General features: G+C 52.2%; 2 protein-coding genes across 2 annotated transcripts; both read right to left on the bottom strand.

Moving 5' to 3' along the window:
- Positions 1-3,426: 3,426 nt before the first annotated feature.
- Positions 3,427-4,060, bottom strand: LOC137463627 (putative small proline-rich protein 5). Its single transcript, XM_068174911.1, has 2 exons — positions 3,565-4,060; positions 3,427-3,492 (listed from the first exon to the last, which is right to left on the bottom strand). The coding sequence occupies exons 1-2, from the start codon at positions 3,808-3,810 to the stop codon at positions 3,427-3,429; spliced, it is 312 nt and encodes a 103-aa protein (XP_068031012.1). The 5' UTR covers positions 3,811-4,060.
- A 16,246-nt stretch (positions 4,061-20,306) lies between these two features.
- LOC137463582 (loricrin-like) lies at positions 20,307-21,718 on the bottom strand. The gene is made up of 2 exons (XM_068174848.1): positions 20,737-21,718; positions 20,307-20,631 (listed from the first exon to the last, which is right to left on the bottom strand). The coding sequence occupies exons 1-2, from the start codon at positions 21,716-21,718 to the stop codon at positions 20,324-20,326; spliced, it is 1,290 nt and encodes a 429-aa protein (XP_068030949.1). The 3' UTR covers positions 20,307-20,323.
- Positions 21,719-23,431: the final 1,713 nt, after the last annotated feature.

Genomic DNA, 23,431 nt, shown 5'->3' with positions numbered 1-23,431 from the left:
CCTCCAGCTCCAGGGATTAAATTATGATTCCAAACGCACAAGGAAACAGAGATGACGCCAGACCAGCAAGGAATCCCAGAGCAATCCCAGAAAAAAGAGGTCCCAGACCACCAAATCCAACCTGTGCCTGATCCCCACCTTCTCACCCATCCCAGAGCACTGAGGGCCACCTCCAGGCCTTCCTTGGACACCTCCAGGGATGGTGGCTCCAAACCTCCCTGGACAGCCCTTTCCAAGGCCTGACCACCCTTTTCCAGGAGGAAATTCCTCCTGTTGTCCCCCCTGATCCTCCTTTCCTCCCAGCTGAGCCCGCCCAGCCCCCACAGGAGTTCTCTAGATCCTTCTCCTGCTGCCCCAGCCCCTTCTCCAGCTCTGTTCCCTTCTCTGGACACACTTCAGCCCCTCAGTGTCCCTGTTGCCCATCGACCCAGCCTATTTAATGGAGCAGTGACTGAAAACATCCAGGACTGTTCGTTCGGCTTGAAACACCATTTTTATTGTCTTGCTGGAAGACGAAGCAGCAAAGCAAGAAGGGAACCATTCCCAGCGTTGGCAGAGGAAAGATAAACAGCACAGAGCTCCTTAAACCGAGAGGTTTCATCCTAAGACTGCATCACCTCTGGCAGTTTTAGAAGGTTTTTCTTGGAGAGAAGTGACAAAGCTGCACAGCTATAAGCACTGGGATGAGCTGGAAGCTGTGGGTGAGGAGCGAGCCGGTGCTGGATCCTGCCCTCAGTACTTGGGGTAGCACGGGGGCAGCTTGCAGATGTTCTTGGTGACCTGGGGGCAGACTGGGGGGCAGTAACGCTGCACTGGGGGGCAGTAACGCTGCACTGGGGGGCAATAGCGCTGCACTGGAGGGTAGCAGGGCTGCACCTGGGGGCAGCAGGGTGTCACGTAGCTGAACTTCTGCACGGGCTGCCTCTGGATGGTGTAGTGGCACGAGGGCCCCGAGTGGCAGGAGGAGCGGGATTCATGGCACGAGGAGCGGGATCCATGGCAGGAGGACTCGTAGTCATGGCAGGACCCGCGGGAGCACATCGTCCTGGAGTTCTGGCAAAGCTGTTTGGAGCAAGGAATCAATGTGGTGAGAGGAGACTCTGGCTCTCTTTTTATATTCCTCCTCTTTCTTTTTAATAATATTTTTTCTTGATGTCTCCCATGAACTGTTTCTCTCCTTTTTTCACCTACCTAATCCACACTCAACACCCCCTCGATCCTGCCGGGTCTGCTGGGAGTGCTCTGGGAATTGGGGTGTGAAATCAGGTCCCTGTGAGTTAATTGGAGCCCCAGGAGCCCATCTGCCAAGCCTCAGTTCCAGCTTGTCACCCAAGGATCCCTCCAGGGGCTGCACCTTTCCCTGGATTCCTGGGAATCCTTATTTTCCATCTGCCATTCCCCACCTCTCCCTCCCTCAGCACACACAGGAGGCACTTCCCTAAATCCCAACTCCTACCAGATCCATAAAAACCCCTCGTGGAGATTTCAAGAGCAGAAATGGTGAGGTTGGTCTTACCCTCTTCAGCTGCAGCGAGAAGTTTCTGGAAGCGAAGGCGAGCGACTGCGGAGGATGGGGCTCAGGGACCTTTTATCCTCTCCCGAGGTCACCTGGGGTGTGAGGCACCTCCTTACGATGACACCTTAATTAATTCTGCGCTCAATCCCGCAGATGTTTGCACTTCCCCTGATTTTTAGGTGTTCCCTCCTTGACACACCGGGCCCCGTCCCGCCAGTGATTCCTACGGCAGGGATTTTGGAAGGGCAGCTCTCTCCCATTTCCTGGAGACTGACACTGATGTGACGGGTGTTAATTAGGGACGAGGGACACCCGGGATTGCATCAGGCACAGAAAGGTCTCAGAAACGCTGACTCCTGGGGTTGGTCTCCCGTTGGGTGCAGGTGACAGCTCAGGGTTTTAATTCTCCTGTTGTTGAGTGCCAAGAGGAAATGGGATTACCGCCCGCAATTCCTGGGGATGGCACAATGCTGGAAAATCCGGCGGGATCTCCTCAGCTCCCTGGGCTGGCAAGAAATAAAATGTTCCTGATTCTTCACGTGTCCCTCAGCTTGGCAGATGACTGGGATGATCCCATGAGGTTGTTCCACGTGAATCACAGGTTATTAAAGAGAAAAACATCTGACCCTGAGCTCTGTACGAGGTTTGAGAATATTAAATTTTCCCGTTTCTTGGTTTATCTTTCATTCTGTGATCCCTGACATTTTTTTTCACCTGACCTCACCAAGGGATTCAGAGAAGAGGAGCTGAAGTTTGAGCAAATATTGGGTTTTGTCATTACTGGTGGAAGTTTGGGCACTAAAGCTGGATTTATGGCCCTGATTGACTCAGAGTTTGAAGTGTAAAAAAATGAAACTCCTCAGCCTGGGAAAATATTGTCCATTAGAGCAATTCACTGACTGGGAAGGGAAGATCTCCCAATCTGGGGGTGTCCCACAGCTGTTCTCCAGGGTAAAGTCAGCCAATTCCTCGTGGGGAGTTTTGTGGAGCAAGGGAGGATGGCAGGAATTCCTCAGGGACGTTTGGTGGCTCAGGTGTGGATCCTTCAGCAGCTGCCCAGGTGACAAAGTGGGAGCTTGTGTGACAGTTCTCCTTTTGTCCACATTGATGCTCTCAAAAAATCTTTCTACCTCCCCAAGAGCCTTCCAGAAACACCCAAAAAACGTCTCTGAACCTTTCAAATTCAGGGCCTGCTAAGGAAAACAGGATCTCAAAAGAGTTCCCACCATCCTTTGCTCACAGTTCTTTCACAGGAATTTGGGCCTTCTGTTCTCAGAGGCTCAAAGGCTTTCAGATATTTGAAAATTTATATCCAAGGTCTGAAATAGAGCTTGGAGTAAGTTATTGCATATTGAGAAGGAGCAATGTGACATATTTATCCCCCTTCCATTTAATTTCCTGGAATTGCTGAGGTGGGAAAAGCCCTCCGAGATCATTGAGTCCAGTCTTTGACCATCTCCCCCTTTCCTTTGCTGACTTCCATTCATTCCCAAATGAACATGGGAATTATTTGCCACCAAATATTGGGATACTTTGGAAATGCAAAGAAATTTGAATTGAAAACCCCTGAAAAAATTGAAAAAAATCAAAGAAAAAGAGAATAAAGGAATTCAAAGGCAACGAGGGTCTCATGAAACAGATTTATTGTTTCCCACACCCAGATGAGTCTGAAACAGAAGTGCAAGGCAAAGAAAGATTCCCAACAAATAATTGCGCCCTGAATAATTAGAAAGAACATTTCCCGAATAATTAGCAAGAATAACACCATAAATGTTAATTAGGGGAGCATTTCATCCCCACCAAGATCCCACATGGTGGAGACCCAGGGATTTCAGCATGGACAAGACGAGCCAAGGTCGGGGTGTCCAAGGGAGGAGCTGGCAGCTCCGGCTGCCGGGGCTGGATCCTGTTCAGTACTTGGGACACGCCGGTGGAAGGTTCCAGATGTTCTTGGTGTACTGGGGGCAGTAGGGCACCTGGGGACAGCAGGGGACCTGGGGACAGCAGGGGACCTGGGGACAGCAAGGGGCAGGGGGACAGCAAGGGGCAGGGGGACAGTAGCGCTGCATGGGAGGACAGCAGGGGACAGGGGGACAGTAGCGCTGCACGGGGGGACAGCAGGGCGTCACGTAGGTGCATTTCTGCACTGGCTGCCTCTGGATGGGGCGGCAGGAGGGCTCCGGCTCGTGGCAGGAGGAGCGGGATCTGTGGCAGGAGAACCAGGATCTGTGGCAGGAGGAGCGGGATCCGCGGCAGGAGGACTCGTAGTCGTGGCAAGACCCGCGGGAGCACATCGTCCTGGAGTTCTGGCAGAGCTGGAGGGAAGAGAGAGATGGTCAGGCCAGGACAGCTGCCCCTTCCTTGGCTCTCCTTTGGGACTGGGATGGGAAATGTTGTTTCCCTCTGTTTTGGGATGTACAAGACATGGTGACCCTTCCCTTTGGAGGACACTCCATGATTGTGTGACTCTGACAGGAATTTCCCTCCCAAGATGCTCCTGTTGGCTTTTCAAGGTAGAATTTCCCTCGAAAACTGTTCTGACTCGTCTGAACTCCCTCTGCCTCCATCACATCCCAGACTGGGAGTGAATTCCTTGCTGGCTCCCAAGAAGTACCTGTCTTTGCAGATCTGCTCCTACAATTGCTCCTGCTTTTCTGCCCTCCCACCCCTGAGAAAACCAAGCACTCCTTGTGTCTGTTCAGACACCCAGCCATCAAAACCAAGGAATTTCTAAGACAAAGGCAAGGTCTAAACTCAGAACTCTGTGAACTGCTGCTCAAGAGTAGATAAATCAACATAATCCAACTCACCCTTGGCTGGAGCAAGAGGAAGAGCTCGGGGAGCTGATGCTGAGTGAAGGATGGACAGGGGTTGCCGGACCTTTATATCTCCCAAAGGGTTGTCCTGGGAATTAGGCACCTCTTGGCAATGCTGACACAAACCCTCATATTCATATTTATCTCCTGTGTCTCGTTTTTAGCATTTCCGACTCGACGCAGTCAGGAAAAAACCAATGATGACTTTTTCCTCAGCACTTTAATAAGCAAGGAATTTCCCAATCTGCTTAGAAGGGAATTTTGGAGGAAGTTGCATATTCCCATGGCAAAAATTAACCTATCCCTGGAGTTATTAAGTGATTTGTCGTTGGGCAACCGGGATTGCATCAACTCCGGAGGGTTGACTCCTTCCCCGCGTGCTGCCCCTGGTTGTCCGTGGCAGAGTCACAATTTGATTGATAGGTTTTTTCCCCCTGACACAAGGGACTGTAATTAAGAGCCACAGCTCCCAGGGACTTCATTAGAGGGAGGTCCTGGTGACTACCTGGGACCCAACCCCTCGACTCCGGAGGTGACGCCAGAACCACGTCCCCAGTCCCAATTTTTTTCCGATCCATTTGCCAACCGTCAGCTGTTTTTTTTTCGTTTGTGCCACAATATTTTCCTGTTCGCGCTCCTCCTGGATGGAGGGGGTTTCAAATCCTCAGCAAGGAAGGGTTTTATGTGAGGACTTTACCTGTTTTCAGCCCCAGGTTTCTGTGGGGTCCCATTTCATTGAAGCAGTTTTGTCATTTTTATTCTTTCCCGTGTTTCGCTCTTTGGTCCCAAGTTTCTCTGAGAGCAGCCCAAGGTTTTAGGACAATAAAATGGGTGATTGTCCCTTTCCTGTGACTTTCATCCAGGTGAGAGACCCAGGAACAACTCAGGGATCAGGGAATGAGGTGATCTTTAGGGTCCCTCCCAACCCAAATGATTTTATGATTCTATGAATCTTTTTATTTATTTGTCAGGCCATGGTTCAGAAACCCAACAGCTTTTAGGAAAATCTTTTAGAGCTTAGGAAAATCTGAAGTCTTCTGGAAGCTGCTGTGATGTAGAAATGCTTCATCTTGGTGGATAAAACTCCCTTTTGGGGAAGGCTCTTGAGTCAATTCTCCATCAGGCGGGAGGAATCCATGGAATCAGGGAATCACGGAATGACTTGGGTTGGCAGGGACATTAAAGATCATCTGATTCAACTCTCAGGGTTATTAATTCAAGCTGAGTCTGGCTGCTGAGCTCTTGGGGAAAGCTGATGCACCCACAGAGCCTGTTCTGGAACCAGTGCCTCAGCTGGACTGGGAGATAAGGAAAGTCTGAGGTTGTCAAAAGTCCAGAGAGATTTCACACTTATTTTAAGTGCCTGCAATTGTCACTGAAAACAGTAATTTGGAGCTCAGTGAAAGAAGGAGGGCTAGGAGAAGCCACGAGGTGCTTATTTGCATTTATTAGACACCTCAAAATGTTTGTGACTCTGAGTCAGAGGGACAAACAAAGTGTGAGGAGCTGCTGAGGAGGGGACCAGTTCCCTCCAGTGGAATCCTGGAATGGGCTGGATGGGGAGGGACCTTAAAGATCTCCAGTGCCATGGTAGGGACACCTCCCACTGTTCCAGGGTGCTCCAAACCTCATCCACCTGGCCTTGGAAACTCCCAGGCATCCATGGAATCACCTGTGCCAGGGGCCCACCACCCTCCCGGGAGCAATTCCTTCTGGATATAAATGTATAAATACATATTCTGTATATCAATATGTGAATAAATAGGGTGCAGATGAGGTCCCTGAGCCTTCAGCTGCTCCAGAAAAGCCTCTGGAATCACTGGCTTTTATTATTTCGAAATTTTAGGGACATTTTGTGATCAGCTTGAGAAGAAAAGAGTGAGAAGTGGTGATTAAAAAGTCAGAGGTAACAATTATTCTGAAGAAAAAAGGTCAAAGAATAAACAGACCATGAACTTCTTTTACTTTTGGAAATCAAATTTTATTGTTTTGGAGGCTGTCAAATGGGTGAAAAGCAGCAGGAATCATTCCCACCTTGATGGAAAGAAACCTGAGCTGGGTCTTGCGTGCTGAGCAAATTAAACCGAATAGGAGCAAAACCAATTCTAAGCACTGCCGAGGAACTCGAGGATCAAATTAAAAATGGGAATAAAGAACCATCGATTGAAGCTTTAGGCATGGAGAGCATCCAAGGCATCCCAGATCCTGCCCTCAGTACTTGGGGTAGCACGGGGGCAGCTTGCAGATGTTCTTGGTGACCTGGGGGCAGACTGGGGGGCAGTAACGCTGCACTGGGGGGCAGTAACGCTGCACTGGGGGGCAATAGCGCTGCACTGGAGGGTAGCAGGGCTGCACCTGGGGGCAGCAGGGTGTCACGTAGCTGAACTTCTGCACGGGCTGCCTCTGGATGGCGTAGTGGCACGAGAGGCCCGAGTCGTGGCAGGAGGAGCGGGATTCATGGCACGAGGTCTCGTGGCTGTGGCAGGACCGGCGGGAACACATCGTCCTGGAGAGGTGGCAGAGCTGGAGGGAAGAGAGGAACGGTCACAGCCGGCACGAGTTTATAGACATTTGTTCTGGGATTCCCCATGTTCTTCCTGATTTCCAGTTTTTCAGGGGTGAGAAAGTGGGGTCAGTGTTGTTGGGAGATGCTTTAATCCCTCACAAAACCCAGAAACTTTTATGGATGGGACTTGATTTCCAGAGAAAAATTGGTCCAAACATCAATTTCCCAAGAGCAGATCCAGACCCTCTGGTTCCTCCTGCTTGGAAACCTCCATGCCTCTTTTCCACAAAACCCTCTGTCTGTATTTTCTACCCTTTCTGTTATTTTGGTTTGACTTGAGCCTCTGCTCAAGGCCTTTATTGTCATTTGTTTTAATAATTTGCTCTTGTGGGTAACAAGAACTTGGTCTCCAGCACGACCAAGATGCAGAGGTGAGGAGGGAGCGTCCAACACTCCAATTCTATCCAAACTCATGGGAAAACATTCCTAAAGAAATGCCAGGGGAAGAGAAAAATTGGACTCACCCTTCCAGCAGTGGGGATGGAGCTGTTTTGGAGCAGAGCAGCGAGTGAAGGAAACTGGGATAGGAAACCTTTTATACTTTTCCACAGGGTTATCTGGGACATGAGGCATCCCTAATTACAGATCCCAGCCCATTTCTATCCGCTGTGTTCAGCTTCCCGTATTTTCCCTTTGATGCTCTGTGCTTTTAGCATTGTAATTATTAATAGCTCGTTAATTCCTTCACCTCCCTATGAACGAGATTGGAAGGAATTTCACGTGAAGTGACCAATGGATCTGCTCATGGACAACGTGGATCAGGCAGAAGAGGTGTTTGTAATCCCAAATTCCTCCGGGTCACATGGACCAGGAGCTCCAAATCATCAAGCTTCATGTGAAAAAATAATTATTGATGTTAATCCCTGCGGATTAGGTTTAGGGCAGGAATCCTGCAGAGGAATTGCACAATGGGGCCAGATATCTCAATGAGAGGTTTGCATTAGCCCAAATCTGTCCTTCATTGGTCATTCCAACCCGCCTGCCAGGTGTGGCTCAGCAAGGATTTCTCCTCCAGGTGCCCACCGAAGCCATAGGTTCTGCCACCAAACCTGCCCCAGAGTGTGTTCCTGTCCATGGGGTCACAGGTTCTGCCACCAAACCTGCCCCAGAGTGGGTTCCTGTCCATGGGGTCACAGGTTCTGCCACCAAACCTGCCCCAGAGTGGGTTCCTGTCCATGGCCCACAGGTCCTGCCACCTCTGTGGATCCCCATCCACCAAAACCTGGCCAAGCAAACCCAGCCTGAGGCTTCAGGTGCTGTTTCAGTCTGGTTTTGGTGTTGGGGGCAGTGGTACCAAATGCCAGGACAGGATGGTTTGGAGTGAACAGAATCCCAAATTTCCAGAATCACTGATGTTGGAAAAGATCTCCAAGACCACTGAGGCCAACCTTTGACCAACCCCCATCTTGTCAAGCAGACCAGAGCACTGCGTGCCACGTCCAGGTGTTCCTTGGACACCTCCAGGATGGCCCAAACCCTGCTCACCCTCCCAGAGGTGTTTTGGTTATTTTCTCTTCTGATTTTACTCAGAATTTTTTATTTTAGCCAGGACAGAGTGCTGCAGTTGCTGTCCTGCTTCCAGTACTTCTGGAATGATTTCAGGGGTGATGAGACAGGAATGGAGACACAAACCAACAGTGTGATGTAGGAGACACTTCAGAACGTGGATTTTCCTGTGAATCACGGGTGAACTTTGGTCTCCCATGCCTGGGTACAAGTCATGCCCATCTGACCCATCAATTACATCTTCTTGTCCCATAAAAGGCAGGAATGTGTCAACACTGGGATGGCACCGGGGATTAGGCGTGAGGCATGAGGGATTTGGGTTGATGCTCTGCTGACTCACTGGGATCCCTCAGACTGGAGCACTCACAGCTGAGCTGCCTTACCCTGGTGCACAGAACGAACCCATAACACTTCCCTGCAAGGTTTGGGTCGGGCCATAGCCAGGCAGCACTTCAGGGACTTTTGGCCACGTGTGGGAGGAGATTTGCTGTCACCTGAGAGAGGTGAGGAGGGAAAAATTAAAAAAATGGTGTCAGGTGTAAATATCAGGAACTGGGACAGGAAACAGAAATGTCTGAGGTCATGAGAGGGAAAAGCCCCCATTCTCCAGGAGTGGCTCACTGTGGAAGCTTCCAGCTCCAGGAGGTGTGGGATGAGCTCTATGAAGTGCGGGATGCGCTCCAGGTGTGGGATGAACTCCAGAAGGTGTGGGATGAGCTCTAGGAAATGTGGGATGAGCTCCATGAGGCGCAGGATGAGCTCCAGGAGGTGTGGGATGAGCTCCAGGAGGTGTGGGATGAGCTCCAGGTATGGGATGAGCTCCATGAGGTGTGGGGTGAGCTCCATGAGGTGTGGGATGAGCTCCAGGTGTGGGATGAGCAGCTGGAGCCGAACTGCCCCTCCCTATGGTTGACTGAGGGGGTTTCACCAGCGGTCTGGAACATTTATGGAAAATTACCCACAGACTCTGTGTTCACACACCTGACTTGGCTCTGCCTGGACCCACCTGTGCTTGCTGTAATCAGTGCAAGGGGGAGAGGCTTTCCCTGGGATATTTCTCTGCAGGAGTTCAGCACCTTCGCTGCTGTGGCCTTTGTGTGAGGAGAAGGTGGGGACAATTTCCTACTGGATTCCTGCAGCCTTTCCTGCTTCACTCCGCTGATGTGTGTGGAGGTAACACAACTCCAGCTCGGGAGAGATTCCCTGTCTCCGCTCCTCAGGCCCTTCCCGAGTCATTCCTTCCATGAAGTGACACAGCCTGGATGGCTCCGGCTCAGCCGGGAGCGTAGGTGAAACCTTGGATTGCTTCGAAAGGATTCACCTTGGAGATTTTATCTGCCCTTCCCACAAAGGCAGACTCAAACCCAGCCTGGAGCCACTCATCTGGCTGGGTTGGCACGGGGTGGGTGAGGAGTGATGGGGGACAGGAACTGGCACTCCTCGATTTCCCCTTGCCAGGCTGGAGCTGCACATTCCCGACCCCAACGTTCATTCCCTGCTCCTGCAATCACCGACCTCACACCTGGCATTGAGGCTCCTCGTTATTTTAATTAAGAGTAGTAATAAAACGAGTGCTAATAGCACCTTTCTTGTTCCTTTCAAAGGTTCAGCGCGAAGCCTTGGCTAATTAAATGTCTCGTGCATTACACACAGCGCTGCTCTCATCCCACAGAAATCGGCCTGGTGGGGTCTGGTGCCGTGAGAAATCCAACTGCAGAGTTAAAATTCCTTTTTTCCCTTTCACATCTAGGGTGGGAATCAGAACGTCAATGGTTTAAGTCTGTTGAAACCTCGGGAGGAACTGGGAATGTTTTTGCTCACTCAAAGAGGGACATGGAGGGGATGGAATGTGTCCAGAGAAGGGAACAGAGATGGGCAGGGGCTGGGGCAGCAGGAGAAGGATCTGGAGAAGAACTGGAGGAGCTGGGCAGGCTCATCTGGGAGAAAAGGAAGTTCAGGTGGGACATCAGGAGGAATTTCCTCCTGGAAAAGGGTGGTCAGGCCTTGACAGAAGCTGCCCAGGGAGGTGGGCCATGAAGGTGTCCAGGAAAAGCCTGAAGGTGTCCAGGAAAAGCCTGGAGGTGGCCCTCAGTGCCCTGGGCTGGGTGAGAAGGTGAGGATCAGGCACAGGTTGCACTCAAAGGTCTTGGAGAGCTTTTCCAACCTCAGTTCCTCTGGGATTTCCAGCAGGGAACACAGACTCGTGATGGGGTTTTCAAAGCAGGGAGAGTTTCCTCACACAAAAGACCAATCTAACCCAAAATTCTTCATTTAGAGGGGTCAGAAGGGACACTGAGCACGACGTGGTCCTTCCTCTGCTCGTGCCCTCCTCTTTACGGAGAGCAGGGATTTCCAGACTTCCCAGATGGAGCCTGCCACGAACAAACTGCAAACCCTTCACAAGGGGCCGGTGAGGGTCTGAGGCTCCGAGCCAAGGGCTGGGATTGCAGAGAGGTAGAGGGCTGGGATTGCAAGATCTGCATCTTCAGCCCCAGACAGCTTTTGAAACCAGCCTGGCAGGTGCCCAAAGTGTGGGGACTGCAGGGCTGAGCCATCCCAGCCACTGGAATGCCATGGGAAGGGGAGGGAGCTGTGGAAAGCAGCTCCCCTCAGCCCAGACGGGCTTGGGAACGATGCCAAAGATAAGGAAAAGCAGTGGAAAAACACCAGGACGCCAGCACATTTGATGAGCTTTAGGTTTTAATTCAACATCACACCTTTGCTACTGCAGACAGGAGCAGGGAACGAAGAACAAATCCCAATTCCACCGCACTAATGCCACTTGGGGTTCTCAGGAGGAGGGAAAGGGGCCGGAGGGATGAGGCAGGGCCTGTCCAAGCTCAGGGACAGGGGACAGGAGCAGCTCTGAGCCCTTCACTTCTGCTGCTGCTGTGGCGGCCACTGCACCGGCTGCTTGATCTGCTGCTGCTGCTGCTGGCACGGAACCTGGGCCAGGGGCACCTGCCCTGTGCCGGTGGCCACCGGGCACTGCGGGGTCAGCACCACCACGGGGGTCACGTCCGGCACCGGGGTCACCTCGTGGCACACGACCCCCTCGGAGCTGTGGCAGGAGCGGTCGCTATCGTGGCAGGAGGAGCTGCCGCCATGGCAGGAGGAGCTCTCGGAGCTGTGGCAGCCTCTGTTCTCACGGGAGCACATCTTTGGGCTGGAGGAGAGAAGGCTGGAAAGCTGGGAAGGAGAGAAGTTTGCCATTAGGTGCAGGGAGGGCACGGTTCCCATTGCTCCCAGCTCTGCTCTGGGGACGGATTCCCCAGCAGGGCCCAGCAGGATTTGCCTTTCTGCCCGCCCAGTTCCCCCAGTTTGGGGCTCTGTTCCCGCAGTGCTGGATCAGCCTGGACCATCTGAACACCCCCACGAGTCCCTACAGCAGCCCTGGCCACTGGTTCTGCTGGGCCCCATGAGCCATTTCCCCATTCTTCCTCAATCCATTTCTCTGTTCTCCCTCTAGCCATTTCCCTGCAATTTTTGGAGCCATTTCTCTGTTCTCCCTTGAGCAATTTCCCTGCTATTTTTGGAGCCATTTCCCTGCAATTTTTGGAGCCATTTTCCTTTTCTTCCTTGAGCCATTTCTCTGTCCTTCCTTGAGCCATTTCCATGTTATTCTTTGAGCCATTTCCCTGCTCTCCTTGAGCCATTTCCCTACAGTTTTTGGAGCCATTTCCCTGTTATTTTTTGAGCCATTTCCCTACAATTTTTGGAGCCATTTCCCTGTTATTTTTTTGAGCCATTTCCCTGCTCTCCTTGAGCCAGTTCCCTTTTCTTCCTTGGCTGCATCCCAGGATGCTCCTGGAGGAGCAGATGCTCTGTGTGATGCTGGGACATCCCGCACCAGCAAGAGGCATCTTGGCAAGAATCCCAAAATCTTGTAGCCTTGAGGGGCCCTGGCACAGCCAGGACTGGTGGCAGAGCCCTGGAAAAATCCACTTCCAAAGGCAGGTGCCCAAATTAAAGACAAATTCCTCTGCCTTCCTCCCTGCTCGTGTCCTCTGCTCCCTCCAGGCTCAGATTCCTGAGCATGAGGAAAATCGTCTGTGCACATCCCAACCCCCTGCCAAGGATTGCTGGGATTTCAGGGAGGCAAAAGGAATCCGGGATGCTGTGCGGGAAGAGGATCCTGCTGCTCCTTCCTCTCACAGTTTTAATCCACCTTCTCTTTCCTAAATTTCTTCAAGGCCCTTTTAATACTTTCAGCTCCTGAATATTTTCCAAAGGAGCTTAGGAAAGGAGTCAAGCTTATAAGAGCAATTAAAATTCCCAGCTTAACCCCGAGGTTTCTTATGAAAGATCAGCCTGCTGTCTCCCATTCATCCCCAAATCCAATTCTTGGCATTTCTTCATTTCCAGTTTGTCCTTTAGATACTGGAAAGCACCAGAGTAATCCAAATGTAACTACAGGTAATAGATTTTGCTTCTCAACACAGGCACTCCTAATTTTTGGGAGCACAAAACATTCCCAGCCACAGAGCCAAGGATTTGGCTCTCAATAACCCCAGGAAATGCCCCCAGAGCAAAGCTCAGATCAGTGCAGGGAATTCTCATTGGAATTAAAGGTTAGCAGGGACTCACCTGGGCTGTGAAGGCTCTGGAGGAGGAGCAGAGATGAGTGAATGAGCTGCTCTCCCCTCCAAGGACTTTTATACAGTTCCCAAGTCCCTTCCTGAAAATGCAATAACCCCCTGGGGAAAAATGACCAAGGTATTTACAAAACAGCCCCACCCCTAATTACCCACCACCTTCAAAAGCTCCTTCCACCTGATTTCTTTGATTGACTTGTCAGGCTCTGGATTGTCTTCCTCGTGTTACACAGCTTTAATTGCGCCCTGCCCCTGGCGGGCTCTGAGTGAAAACCGTGTGGGCGGCCTGGCTGGCTCACCATCACGGCACGATGAATTTTAGGTTGCAAAATGGGTGGCAAAGGTGGTGAGTTTTGGGGTTCCTGTCCTCCCGAAACCTCTCACCTGGAGTTTGGCAGGAAGGGGAGGTCCCAGTGTCCAGTTTTCCCCGACTGGTCTTGGCAGGAGAGAAACCTTGGGGCTCTTGTGGAGAAGAACCACCATTCTCAGGTTCTCCCCATGAAAAATTTCAAATTCTTAGAAAGTCTTGGTTGGACGTGATTGGAAAACATCTTTAAAGTCGTTTTCACCCTGTGAGGCACCTGCAGGTACCAGAACCGAGACGAGGGTCCCCTCTCTGACAGGGTCATTTCCCAAAGGAACAAAACTGGGGTGGTGAAGTCTGTGGCCGTTGTGGGAGGCTCTGGCTGAGGTGACCTGGCAAACCCAGCTGGTGGCCCAGGCCACTCTTGGGTGTGTTGGCTTCTACCTGTGAATTCCCCAAAAATGTAACGAGGTTTCCCCAGCATGAGGAAGAACTTCTCCCCATGGAAGGGGGCAGAGCCCCGGAACAGCTGGAATGTCTGGAGTCATTCCAGATCCTCCTGGACGTGTCCCTGCGTCACCTGCTACAGGTGACCCTGCTCCCCTGCTGTTCTGGGATTTTGTGATTGTGAGGTCAGGGATTCTGAGCTTTTGTGGTTCCATGCATCCATGATTCTGTGATTCCCTACCTGTGTCCATCTGCTTGGACATCTACTCCTGGAGTTTCTATCCCACCTGATTTTAGGGGCCATTCCACCATTGCTGACACAGTCACCACCGATTTTCATTACTGACGTTTTTCCTGGCCGGTCCCAAGATGCCCCATGCAGAATTTCTCGTTGAAAATTTCCATTTTTCTCATATTTTACTGTTTTATTTGCCGGGCTCTGGAGCAGCGATGGGAAATCGGTGCCTACGGAAGCCGCTTGTGCAAACCTTGCACCCGTGAGTAAGCTGTGAGTAAAATGCTTGGTCAGAGACCACGCATCCGAGCTCCCCATGCATCCTGAGCTCCGCCGGCTCTTCCCTGGGGCGGGATGGGAGCACCTGGGTGCAGATCACTGGGGTGGTGCAATCGTGGATGCAACCACGGCTTCGCAACAGCCCCGGGTTCTCATTTCCCCACCTGACCATGGAATTCCAGCAGGGCTCCTGCTGTGTTCTCACTCATTTCCCACCTGAACTCCCTCATGGAGCCACGGGGTTTTGTTGGGCAGAGATGCCCTGAAGCCAAGGGTGGCTCCCGTTTGCTATCACTGAAACAATTCCTGGAGTTTCTATCCAGAGGCGCCAGTTGGAGAGTTTCATCCAGAAGCCAGAGCCGTGTTTACTGCTCAGCCTGTTTACCAACACCTGCATGAAAGGGACCTTGCTTTAACAAGCACGGACAGGCTCGGGATGAGTCTTGGCTTATCAGAGTCAGGGAATGAGCTCAGTGTTATCAGGCTTTGGGATGACTCCTGTGTTATCGGAGCTCCTCAGAGGATGACTCGTCCCTGCCCTGTTGCACAAGGAGAGGGGAGGAAACCTCTCTGTGCCAAGGATAAAACCCAGCCTGGGACTCCTCCCAGCCTCAGGCTGGAGCTGAGCTCTGGGGAGGGCGGATCAGCTCCGTCTCCTCGTGTCCAACCTTGGATGCAAACCTGTTCTCCCTGGGTCTATTAAATATTGAACCATCCAAACTTGGGGAGTGCCCTTTGATAGGAGCCTCAATAACCTGGGAGTAAGAAATGGGATTTTCAAGTGTTTTCTTTCTTTTGGGAGGGACTGAAATTTTGAGGTGGTTTTCGGTCAGTTGGATAAACACAAATATTTGAAGGCTGCGGGCTTGGTTTTGTGGAATTCTCTGGGAATTCGTTTGAGCTTTCAGAGTTTTTTTTCTCCCTTAAAGAAGGAAGGAAACCCACAGAAATATCAATAATGAAGTAGCAGATTTTAGAAATAGAAATAAAAGCAAATAAATGATAACGCTGCCTAATTTTAGAATGGAATTTAATAAGGCTGGTGACAAAATCTTGTGTAATTGTCCCCACATGATGATGTTACGACACTTTATGTGTGAAGGATCCTGTGGCATCAAACATGGGTTTAGAGCTCAGCCGATTTGGGTCTTTGGTGTTTCAGGGCAAAGTTTTCTGGATTTTTATTGAGTTGAAAGGGTCAAAATCCCCCCAGGTGGGTGAGAGCAGAAAGGTAAAAAACAAACAATGTCATTTTATGTCTCACTTTCAAATGGACCCACATCTACGGGTGTTTCCTCCCCCCCCCCACCTTCCTAACAAGTATTTGGATGAGTCAAACAACCCCAGAGAAGAGACGTGAAAGATTAAATGTTGGGCAAATCCCACGTTACAACCAGCATTGGAACCGTCCTCTCCCCATGCCTAATTCAGGGCCTGATCCTATCAAAAAAATGCCATGAGCAGGTTATGGGGAGGAAGCCAAGGAGCTCGTTGGAGTTGCCTCATGCACGAGGTTCTACGTGCTCGGGGTTTCGCCATCCCTGGCAATCTCCGGGGCAGGAGCCAGGAGCTGGTGCCAGGTAAACAACCTTTCACTGCCAGGTCACGCAGTAAATAACAATCAGTCGGAAATCCCCCAGGAGATTGGCAGATCTCCTTAGTGAGGCTCGTAGGGGCTCCATGGGGTGGCAACAGCACCTCCAGCAAGAGCCAGGTTGAGAACAGAATCCCAGGATTCTGGAGTAGTTGGGGTTGGGAGGAATTTCTGGAAATTTCCGGGGGGAGCAGGGGGCACAGGGACAGGTCCAGGTGGAGTTGGGATGTCTCTGGAAGGGGAGACTCCACTCCTTCCCTGGGCAGCTGTTCCAGGGCTGTGCCTCCTCCATGGAAAGAAGTTCTGAGGTGGAACTGGGGTTTGGTTTATGGCCATCCTCGTTGTGTCACTGGGCACCACTGGGAAGAGTCTGGCACAGTCCTGTTGCCACCTGAACTCCTCTCACCACTGAAAGTGTTGTATTTTAATTGTATTAACATAAACTTTGCATGTAAATTGGGTGTAAAATAGTTATGGTAAAGGTCCTTTGTGCTGGGGAGGTTCCTTGAGGTCCCATTTGCATTTTGAGTGAAGGAGCCAGAAATGAAAGAGATCATCCCAATATTGAAGCTACCCACAGACTGTGAGGTTTTATTTTCCAACCCGTGATCCAGAGGAGATGGAGAAAAGAATCTTTTCCCATCACCACAGCACAAATCCCTTTTTCCAGCAGCTCCTGGGGGACTGTTGTCAGCACAGCCTCACATGAGGAATGAGAAGCTCTGTGATGTAATGACACCGCCAGGGAAAATTCCACTGTGGCATATCCAGGGGCACTTTTGGGATGTGGCAGAGGCTGCTGGGCCAGTCACTTCTTCTGGATGGGGGGCCAGTGGGTGCTCTGCTTGCACTGCTGGGTCTTGATGGTGGGGACGACCACGGGGCATTTTTGCTGCACCACCTGGGCGCATCCCCCACCCGCAGGGCTGAGCTCTGGGCCGAGGAATGTCCCAGATCCATGTGTCCCATATCCATACCCTCCCCCGTAGTACCCTGAGCCCTCAGAGACCCCCCCCGTGCTTAGGGTGTCACTCAGGGGTGCAGAGTATCCATACCCAGCCCCTGCTCCCTCAGCCATTCCCGAATTCCCTCCGTGGTAGACTGGACCTACGTCCTCGCTGCTGTACCCCATTCCCACTCCGGAGCCGTAGACCGGGACCGTCCCCACCGTGAGGTCCCAGCTGGACGTGACTCCACAATCCCCACCGGTGTCACACGAGTACCCCCCTGAGATGCTGTAGGGGGCTGGCGCTGGCAGGGGTGGGCAGGACGAGGGTCTCCGGCTGTAGGTGACGGAGCCTTCCCCGCTGCATGAGAAGGAGGCGCGGCCGTGGCGGTTGGCGAAGGCCCCGGAGCAGAATCTGCGGTGGCTCAGGGAGATCTCCCGGCTGTAGCCCCGGTTCCGCCGGGAACATTTCCGCCGGAGATAGTGGTAAATCTGGAAGAGGGAAGGAAAACACCCAAACTTGCATCATTTTGCTTCGTGTTGGTGCCAGGGCAGGTGGGAAGGTGCCAGGTGGTGTGGCCAGGGACAGGGGCAATTCCAGGCTTTGAAACCGAGCTGTTAGAGAATCATGGAATCGTGGAGTGGTTTGGGTTTGAAAAGACCTTAAAGCTCATGCAATGTCACCCCCTGCCATGGACAGGGATACATTCTGCTAGACCAGGTTGCTCCAAGCCCCTATCCTTCAAATCCAAAGATATCTGGACTCTGGGAGAGCTTTCCTCTTTCTACCTCTAATTCCGGAGAATCCAAAAGCTGAAATATAGTCTGAATCCAAAATCTGAAATAGAAAAGCTGAAATATATTATTTTCCCCCCTAATAACTGCCATGGTTTCCCCCACTCATTTTCATGTCCACAGAACTGCAAAATTACTGAGGATCATCTTCATTTCTGTTCCTCGGTAGCTGTTTGATGGATCAAAGATTCACCCTGGCTCTGTTACTGCAGCCCCAAAATTCTTTTATAGAAGGTGATTGGCGCAGCCACAGAGGTTCGTGGCCATTCTGACGTCCAGCTCAGGGTTGTTATTAAATAATATAAAAAAGCATCCTGCACATTCAAACCCACAAAGGTTGTGCAGTCCCCATATGGGGTGGGTGCAAAACCATCGCAGACCCATCCGGGTTTTTACCCTGCTCATCCCTCTGCATCCCGCTCTGGTGCCTTGATTTCACCTTTTTCCTCAGGGATTGGATCCAGAACGGAGCGAGAGCCCACCCAGATCCCGAGGACTTGGCTCAGGCAGAGGGATCCCGCTGCCATCACGAGCCAAGGTCTCAAATGAGCTGCATCCCATAAGTAGGAAAGGATAAAGTCCCAGAAAAAAAAAAGAGACTTACCCTCTTCAGCCATCGGAAACACATTTAGAAGGTAAAAGTCGACTGAATGAGGAGCTTTATCAGCCTCAGGAACATTTATATGGCGTTTAACATGTATGGGAAGTGAGACACCCTCGGGAATGAGAAGGATTTATTTACCAAACTGCGATTTCAGTGTTTGCTTTGACTCCCGATCCATATCTCCCTTCACACCGCTCATTTCGCTGCTGTAATTGTTACTTCTGCTTAATGAGCCTATTCCTGCGCCCCTGCCCTGGGCTACGCAGGAATCCTCCGGCCCCCAGCCCCGGGAGAGGTGGGTGGGGGTGTGGGTGTAGGAGAACGCACAGCGAGAGCGGGGACTGTGGGGCACAGCTCCCAAAGCTCTGGGGACAATCTGATCCCTCCCGCCGGGTCCCCGGTGGCTCCAGGAGGAGTTTTTTTCCGAGGAAAGCATTTGCATATGAGCCAGAAGGCCGTCCAAAGTGATTGATGCCCTAAGCGGGAATTTTGCCAGGGCGTTGGAGGTGCTCAAAGGGAGCTTAAAGGCAGAATTTGCGGAGGTGTGAATGTCCCGATGCTTAAACCCATCCTGGCTGGATTACGCTTTAATGGAGGATTATGCCTTCACATCCCTCCCTTCCTTCTTTTTCATCTCCTTCGCCTGGTTTGAAAAGAGCTCCGGGGCCTGGTGAGGGCTGCAGATCCCGGCTGCTCCAGCCCTGGAGAGCTCAGCCCAGCAGAGCAGCTCCTGGAGGCTGGACCGGCTCCGGTCGGCTCCGGGGACTTCTGCTGTGGGGACAGAGAGTCCCAGCTTTGGCCAAAGCCCCATCCCAGGGCAGAAATCCATGCATGGGGCTGCCAGGACAGGGTGAAAAGCTTGAGGAGGGGGGGGATTTGAAGCCGGGAGGAAGATTTGGAGATGGTTTTTGAGGTATTTGCTGCTGGTTTTATTCCCTCCTGCCCGACCCGCGGCTGGGTTGGCTGGTTCGCAGGTGAGGCTTCCCTCTGGGTACAGATCATGGAATTCCAAAATCCTTCAGGTTGGAAAAACCCTCCCAGACCATCAAGTCCAGCCGGTCCCCACTTTGTCAGCTAGCCCAGAGCTCTGAGTGCCCCGTCCAGTCCTTCCTTGGACACCTCCAGTGTCGCTATTGGACACGAAATGAGTACACAGAAGCTTGGTAAGTTCAAGAGAGAAAAAGACCCAGTTTTATTCAAACATCTGGTATTTATAGAATTCCAAAGGTGACCGTGGATTGGAGGATGGAATTACCACCTCTCCAACCACACCGGTCCAAAAATCAATCAATCATTTCTCTCTACCCACAGAGAAATAGGTAAACAATTCTATTTCTACATGAAATTGTGTGGGAACTCTGACTCTCAAATATGTAAGCATTATCCAAGGCCTGACAATTCTTCCATGAGGAAATTCGTCCTGGTGTCCACCCTGAGCCTCCCCTGGCACAGCCTGAGGGTGTTCCCTCAGGTTTGGTGCAGGAAGGGGGAAGGTGGCAGGGCCGTGGATGTTGCCATGGTTTTATTGCCCACCTGAGACATCACCAGCTGCTGTTGGGTCATCCCCAATCCCTGCTCTTCCTGACTGAGCCTGGTGGGCCTGGTCACATCTCCTGTCAGGTCCACAGAGGTGGTCATCGTGTGCTGGCCCCTCAGAGGACACAGAGGGCCTCTGAGCACCAAAGGGTGTTGGTGCTGTGGTTCCTTCAAGTTTTGGGGTCTTCTGTTCCTCCCTCACAGAGCCCAGGTGGAAAATGCAGGTGCAAAACCTCTGGGACGATAAACTGGGTGGCTTTGGAGTGAAACATCTCATCAGAGACATTGCCACATCACAAGACCATGAAGTGCAGGTTGATAGTGCAAGAAAAAATGAACTCCCAAAAAAAAGGGCAGGTTTGAGCAATTGTAACATTTATTGGATGTAAAAAGTGGCAGAATATGATCAAAGGCACCCCAACACCAGGAGCAGGGCACAGCAGGGCAATCCTGGAGATCTCACACGAGGGTGCAGTGTCCAGGGGACAGGAGAGGACATGCTGGGAAGGACCAGGCAGCAGAACCGGGGTTGGAGGCAAAGAGGAGCTGTGGCAGAGACTCAGAACCGGAGCTGCCCAGGGCTGTTACTTCTGCTGGCAGGGCCAGTAGGAGCTCTGCTTGCTCTGGTGGGACACCACACTGGGGATGACAATGGGACATTTCTGCTGGGAGGAGCCTCCGCTGCCCCCTCCAGAGCTGATGATGATGGTCTGGCCTGAGGAGCCGCTGCTGCATCCTCCTCCCATCCCATAGCTGGATCCTCCACCGCAGCATCCGGAGGATCCACCAGTACCTCCACCAACAATGATGCTCTTTGATCCCGAAGAGCCACCACCATACCCTCCTCCCATCCCATATCCTGAAGATCCTCCACTACAGCATCCAGAGGAACCTCCACTGCTTCCCCCTCCAATGATGACCTTTGTCCCTGAAGATCCACCACTGTATCCTCCGCCCATCCCATAGCTGGATCCTCCACCACAGTATCCAGAGGAACCTCCACTACCTCCACCTACAATGATGCTCTTGGATCCTGAAGATCCACCACTGTACCCTCCTCCCATGCCATAACCTGAGTATCCTCCACTACAGCATCCAGAGGAACCTCCACTGCTTCCCCCTCCAATGATGACCTTTGTCCCTGAAGATCCACCACCGTATCCTCCACCCATCCCATAGCTGGAGGAGCCCCCACTGCAGCACCCAGAGGAACCTCCACCTCCAATGATGGTCTTTGATCCTGAAGATCCAACACCGTATCCTCCACCCATCCCATAGCTGGATCCTCCACTGCAGCATCCAGAGGAACCTCCACTGCTTCCCCCTCCAATGATGGTCTTTGATCCTGAAGATCCACCATATCCTCCACCCATTCCATAGCTGGAGGAGCCCCCACTGCAGCACCCAGAGGAACCTCCACCTCCAATGATGGTCTTTGATCCTGAAGATCCACCACCGTATCCTCCACCCATCCCATAGCTGGATCCTCCACTGCAGCATCCAGAGGAACCTCCACTGCTTCCCCCTCCAATGATGGTCTTTGATCCTGAAGATCCACCATATCCTCCACCCATTCCATAGCTGCCCCCACTGCCGCATCCAGAGGAACCTCCACTACCTCCACCTACAATGATGCTCTTTGATCCTGAAGAGCCACCACCGCATCCTCCTCCTATGCCATAACCTGAGTATCCTCCACTGCTTCCCCCTCCAATGATGGTCTTTGATCCTGAAGAGCCACCACCGTATCCCCCTCCTATCCCATATCCAGAGGAGCCTCCACTGCAGCAGGATCCACCTCCTCCACCACCAGAGCTGATGATGACTTTGCTGGAACCCCCTCCGCCCCCGCAGCAGGAGGAGCCCTGGGACTGGTAACTGGAGGAGCCGCTCCCATGGCAACCGGAGCCCTCGCTGTGACACCCGCTGGATTGGGAGGACATCCCATGGCAGCCTCCGGAGCTTTGTCTGGAGCACATCTTGGAGCAGTGACCCTGCAAGGAACGAAGCTGTCAGAAAGGAGAACTTTGGAGATGCAGCTGAGCCTTCCCAGCAGAGCAGGAAGAGCTCCCAGGACTTGCCCCGTTTGTCCCATCTTCTGCAGCCCTACTTTAAACTCCCTCCCTGAGACCTGCCGTGGCATCCCAGGGAACTCTCTGCAGGTCACAACAGTTCCAGGAAACCTCTGCATGCAGGAAGGTTGGGAATGCTTCCCGAGGTTTGCACACACGCTCTGACACGCCTAAAAAATGGTGTGGATCCTTCTGGATGTCTCACACTGACTCAGCAGCTGAAAGTTCAGCTTTCAGGGCTCCACCTGCAACACCCCTGTCTAAGGAAGGGGAGTTCTGTTGGCACCTCCAGTTGGTTTTTGGTGGAGCCACCACAGTTCAAAGAACACCCAAAGACAAACTGGTGGAAGGATCTCCCTGCATAGAGGTTCCAGAAGTTTCCGTGTCCACGGGCTTACCTTCAGTGCTGGTGGGAACGTTGTGATGCTCGGTGTGGGTTGAATGAGGAGCCCTGGGACAGCCGAGCTTTTATACTGGCTGCATCGCGCTCCCGAGGGAAGTGAGACACCCTAAGGAATGCTGAGAGATTTATTGACGGAGCTTGGCCTCAGCTGCCTCCTTCCTTGACTCACTTGCAGCAGAGGCGATGCGAAGGAGGCGCATCAGCCCCGTTCTGTACCGTAGTCGCTAATTCCGCTTAATTATTCCCTTCCGGGAGCCTCGCTCCGAATTTTTGGGACAAATGACACCTCGGGGTCTGTTTTGGAGAGGCCCCCAATGTGTTTCTTCTGGAATGGAGCTCCTTGGGTGCTCAGGACAGAGTGGAGACTGAGCAGATGGGGACTGGAGAGAGTTGGAGCCAGAGAGTGATGGAAGGACAAGGATAAAGGATGTGCTTGAGCAGAGTCACAGAGAATTTTGGAGAATTCCCTCAAGGACTGGCAAGATGGGGAGCAGGAGCACGTCCATCCTGCTGGGAAAGGCCAGAGGTGCCACCTCAATGGAGTTCCCTGCTTTGGAGCTGCCCAGATCTGTGTCAGAGGACGCTGTGGGGGTGACAGTGACAAAGGGAACTTTTCCCTCCAGTCTATTGTGACCCCCAAGGTGGAAGTGGCTGTTGGATTTCCACAGAGGTCTGTGCTCAGCTCCAGCTTCCAGGAGTCTCAGTCTCCAGGTTGGAGTGGTGAAAACCTTGGAATCCTTCTGTTTTCACAGTTGCACTTGAAAGCCATCAAGACCTGACCGTTGAACTCTAGGATGTTAAACACCCCCTCTACCTCAACAGGACCCATTTCTGAGGGTCTTCAGTGGCCACCCCACCCACACCTGAGCAGGGGAGTCACCTGGATATGTTCCCTGCTGGAGGATGACAGTTTGTCAGCACAGCTGTCCCAGCACCAGCTCTGTGTCACGCGTGTTTGGAGCCTGACAGCAGCATCCGCCCTCCCGGGACACTGAGTAGAGGAAGGACTAATAGGGGTTTTGGCTGTGGGGACAAGTGACAGCAGCAGCAGGTCCTAGCTGTCACCATGAACGTGACTTTGACACGCACATGCGACACCTTTGGGATGGGGACAGGCCACCAGCAGCGGGGACGCATGTGCAGGGGCTTCCTTCGTTTGGCTTTGGAGTCGCTCCCATGGCCTTATCTCTGTTCTCATCTCCAGATCTGAGGTGTCG

This window comes from Anomalospiza imberbis, chromosome 29, assembly GCF_031753505.1.
Source record: "Anomalospiza imberbis isolate Cuckoo-Finch-1a 21T00152 chromosome 29, ASM3175350v1, whole genome shotgun sequence".
Lineage (NCBI taxonomy): Eukaryota > Metazoa > Chordata > Aves > Passeriformes > Viduidae > Anomalospiza > Anomalospiza imberbis.
Note: the sequence above shows the minus strand (reverse complement) of the source record. Positions and strands in the feature narration are given on the sequence as shown.

What these genes read in the sequence shown, in the direction of transcription:
- LOC137463627 (XM_068174911.1), bottom strand. Translation starts at nt 3,810, where the DNA reads ATGTGCTCCCGCGGGTCTTGCCACGACTACGAGTCCTCCTGCCGCGGA. An exon ending in TGCAGCGCTACTGTCCCCCT is followed by an intron (nt 3,493 to 3,564) that starts GCCCCTTGCTGT and finishes TGCTGTCCCCAG; the next exon opens with GTGCCCTACTGCCCCCAGTA.
- LOC137463582 (XM_068174848.1), bottom strand. Translation starts at nt 21,718, where the DNA reads ATGTGCTCCAGACAAAGCTCCGGAGGCTGCCATGGGATGTCCTCCCAA. An exon ending in TGTAGGTGGAGGTAGTGGAG is followed by an intron (nt 20,632 to 20,736) that starts GTTCCTCTGGAT and finishes GAAGCAGTGGAG; the next exon opens with GTTCCTCTGGATGCTGTAGT.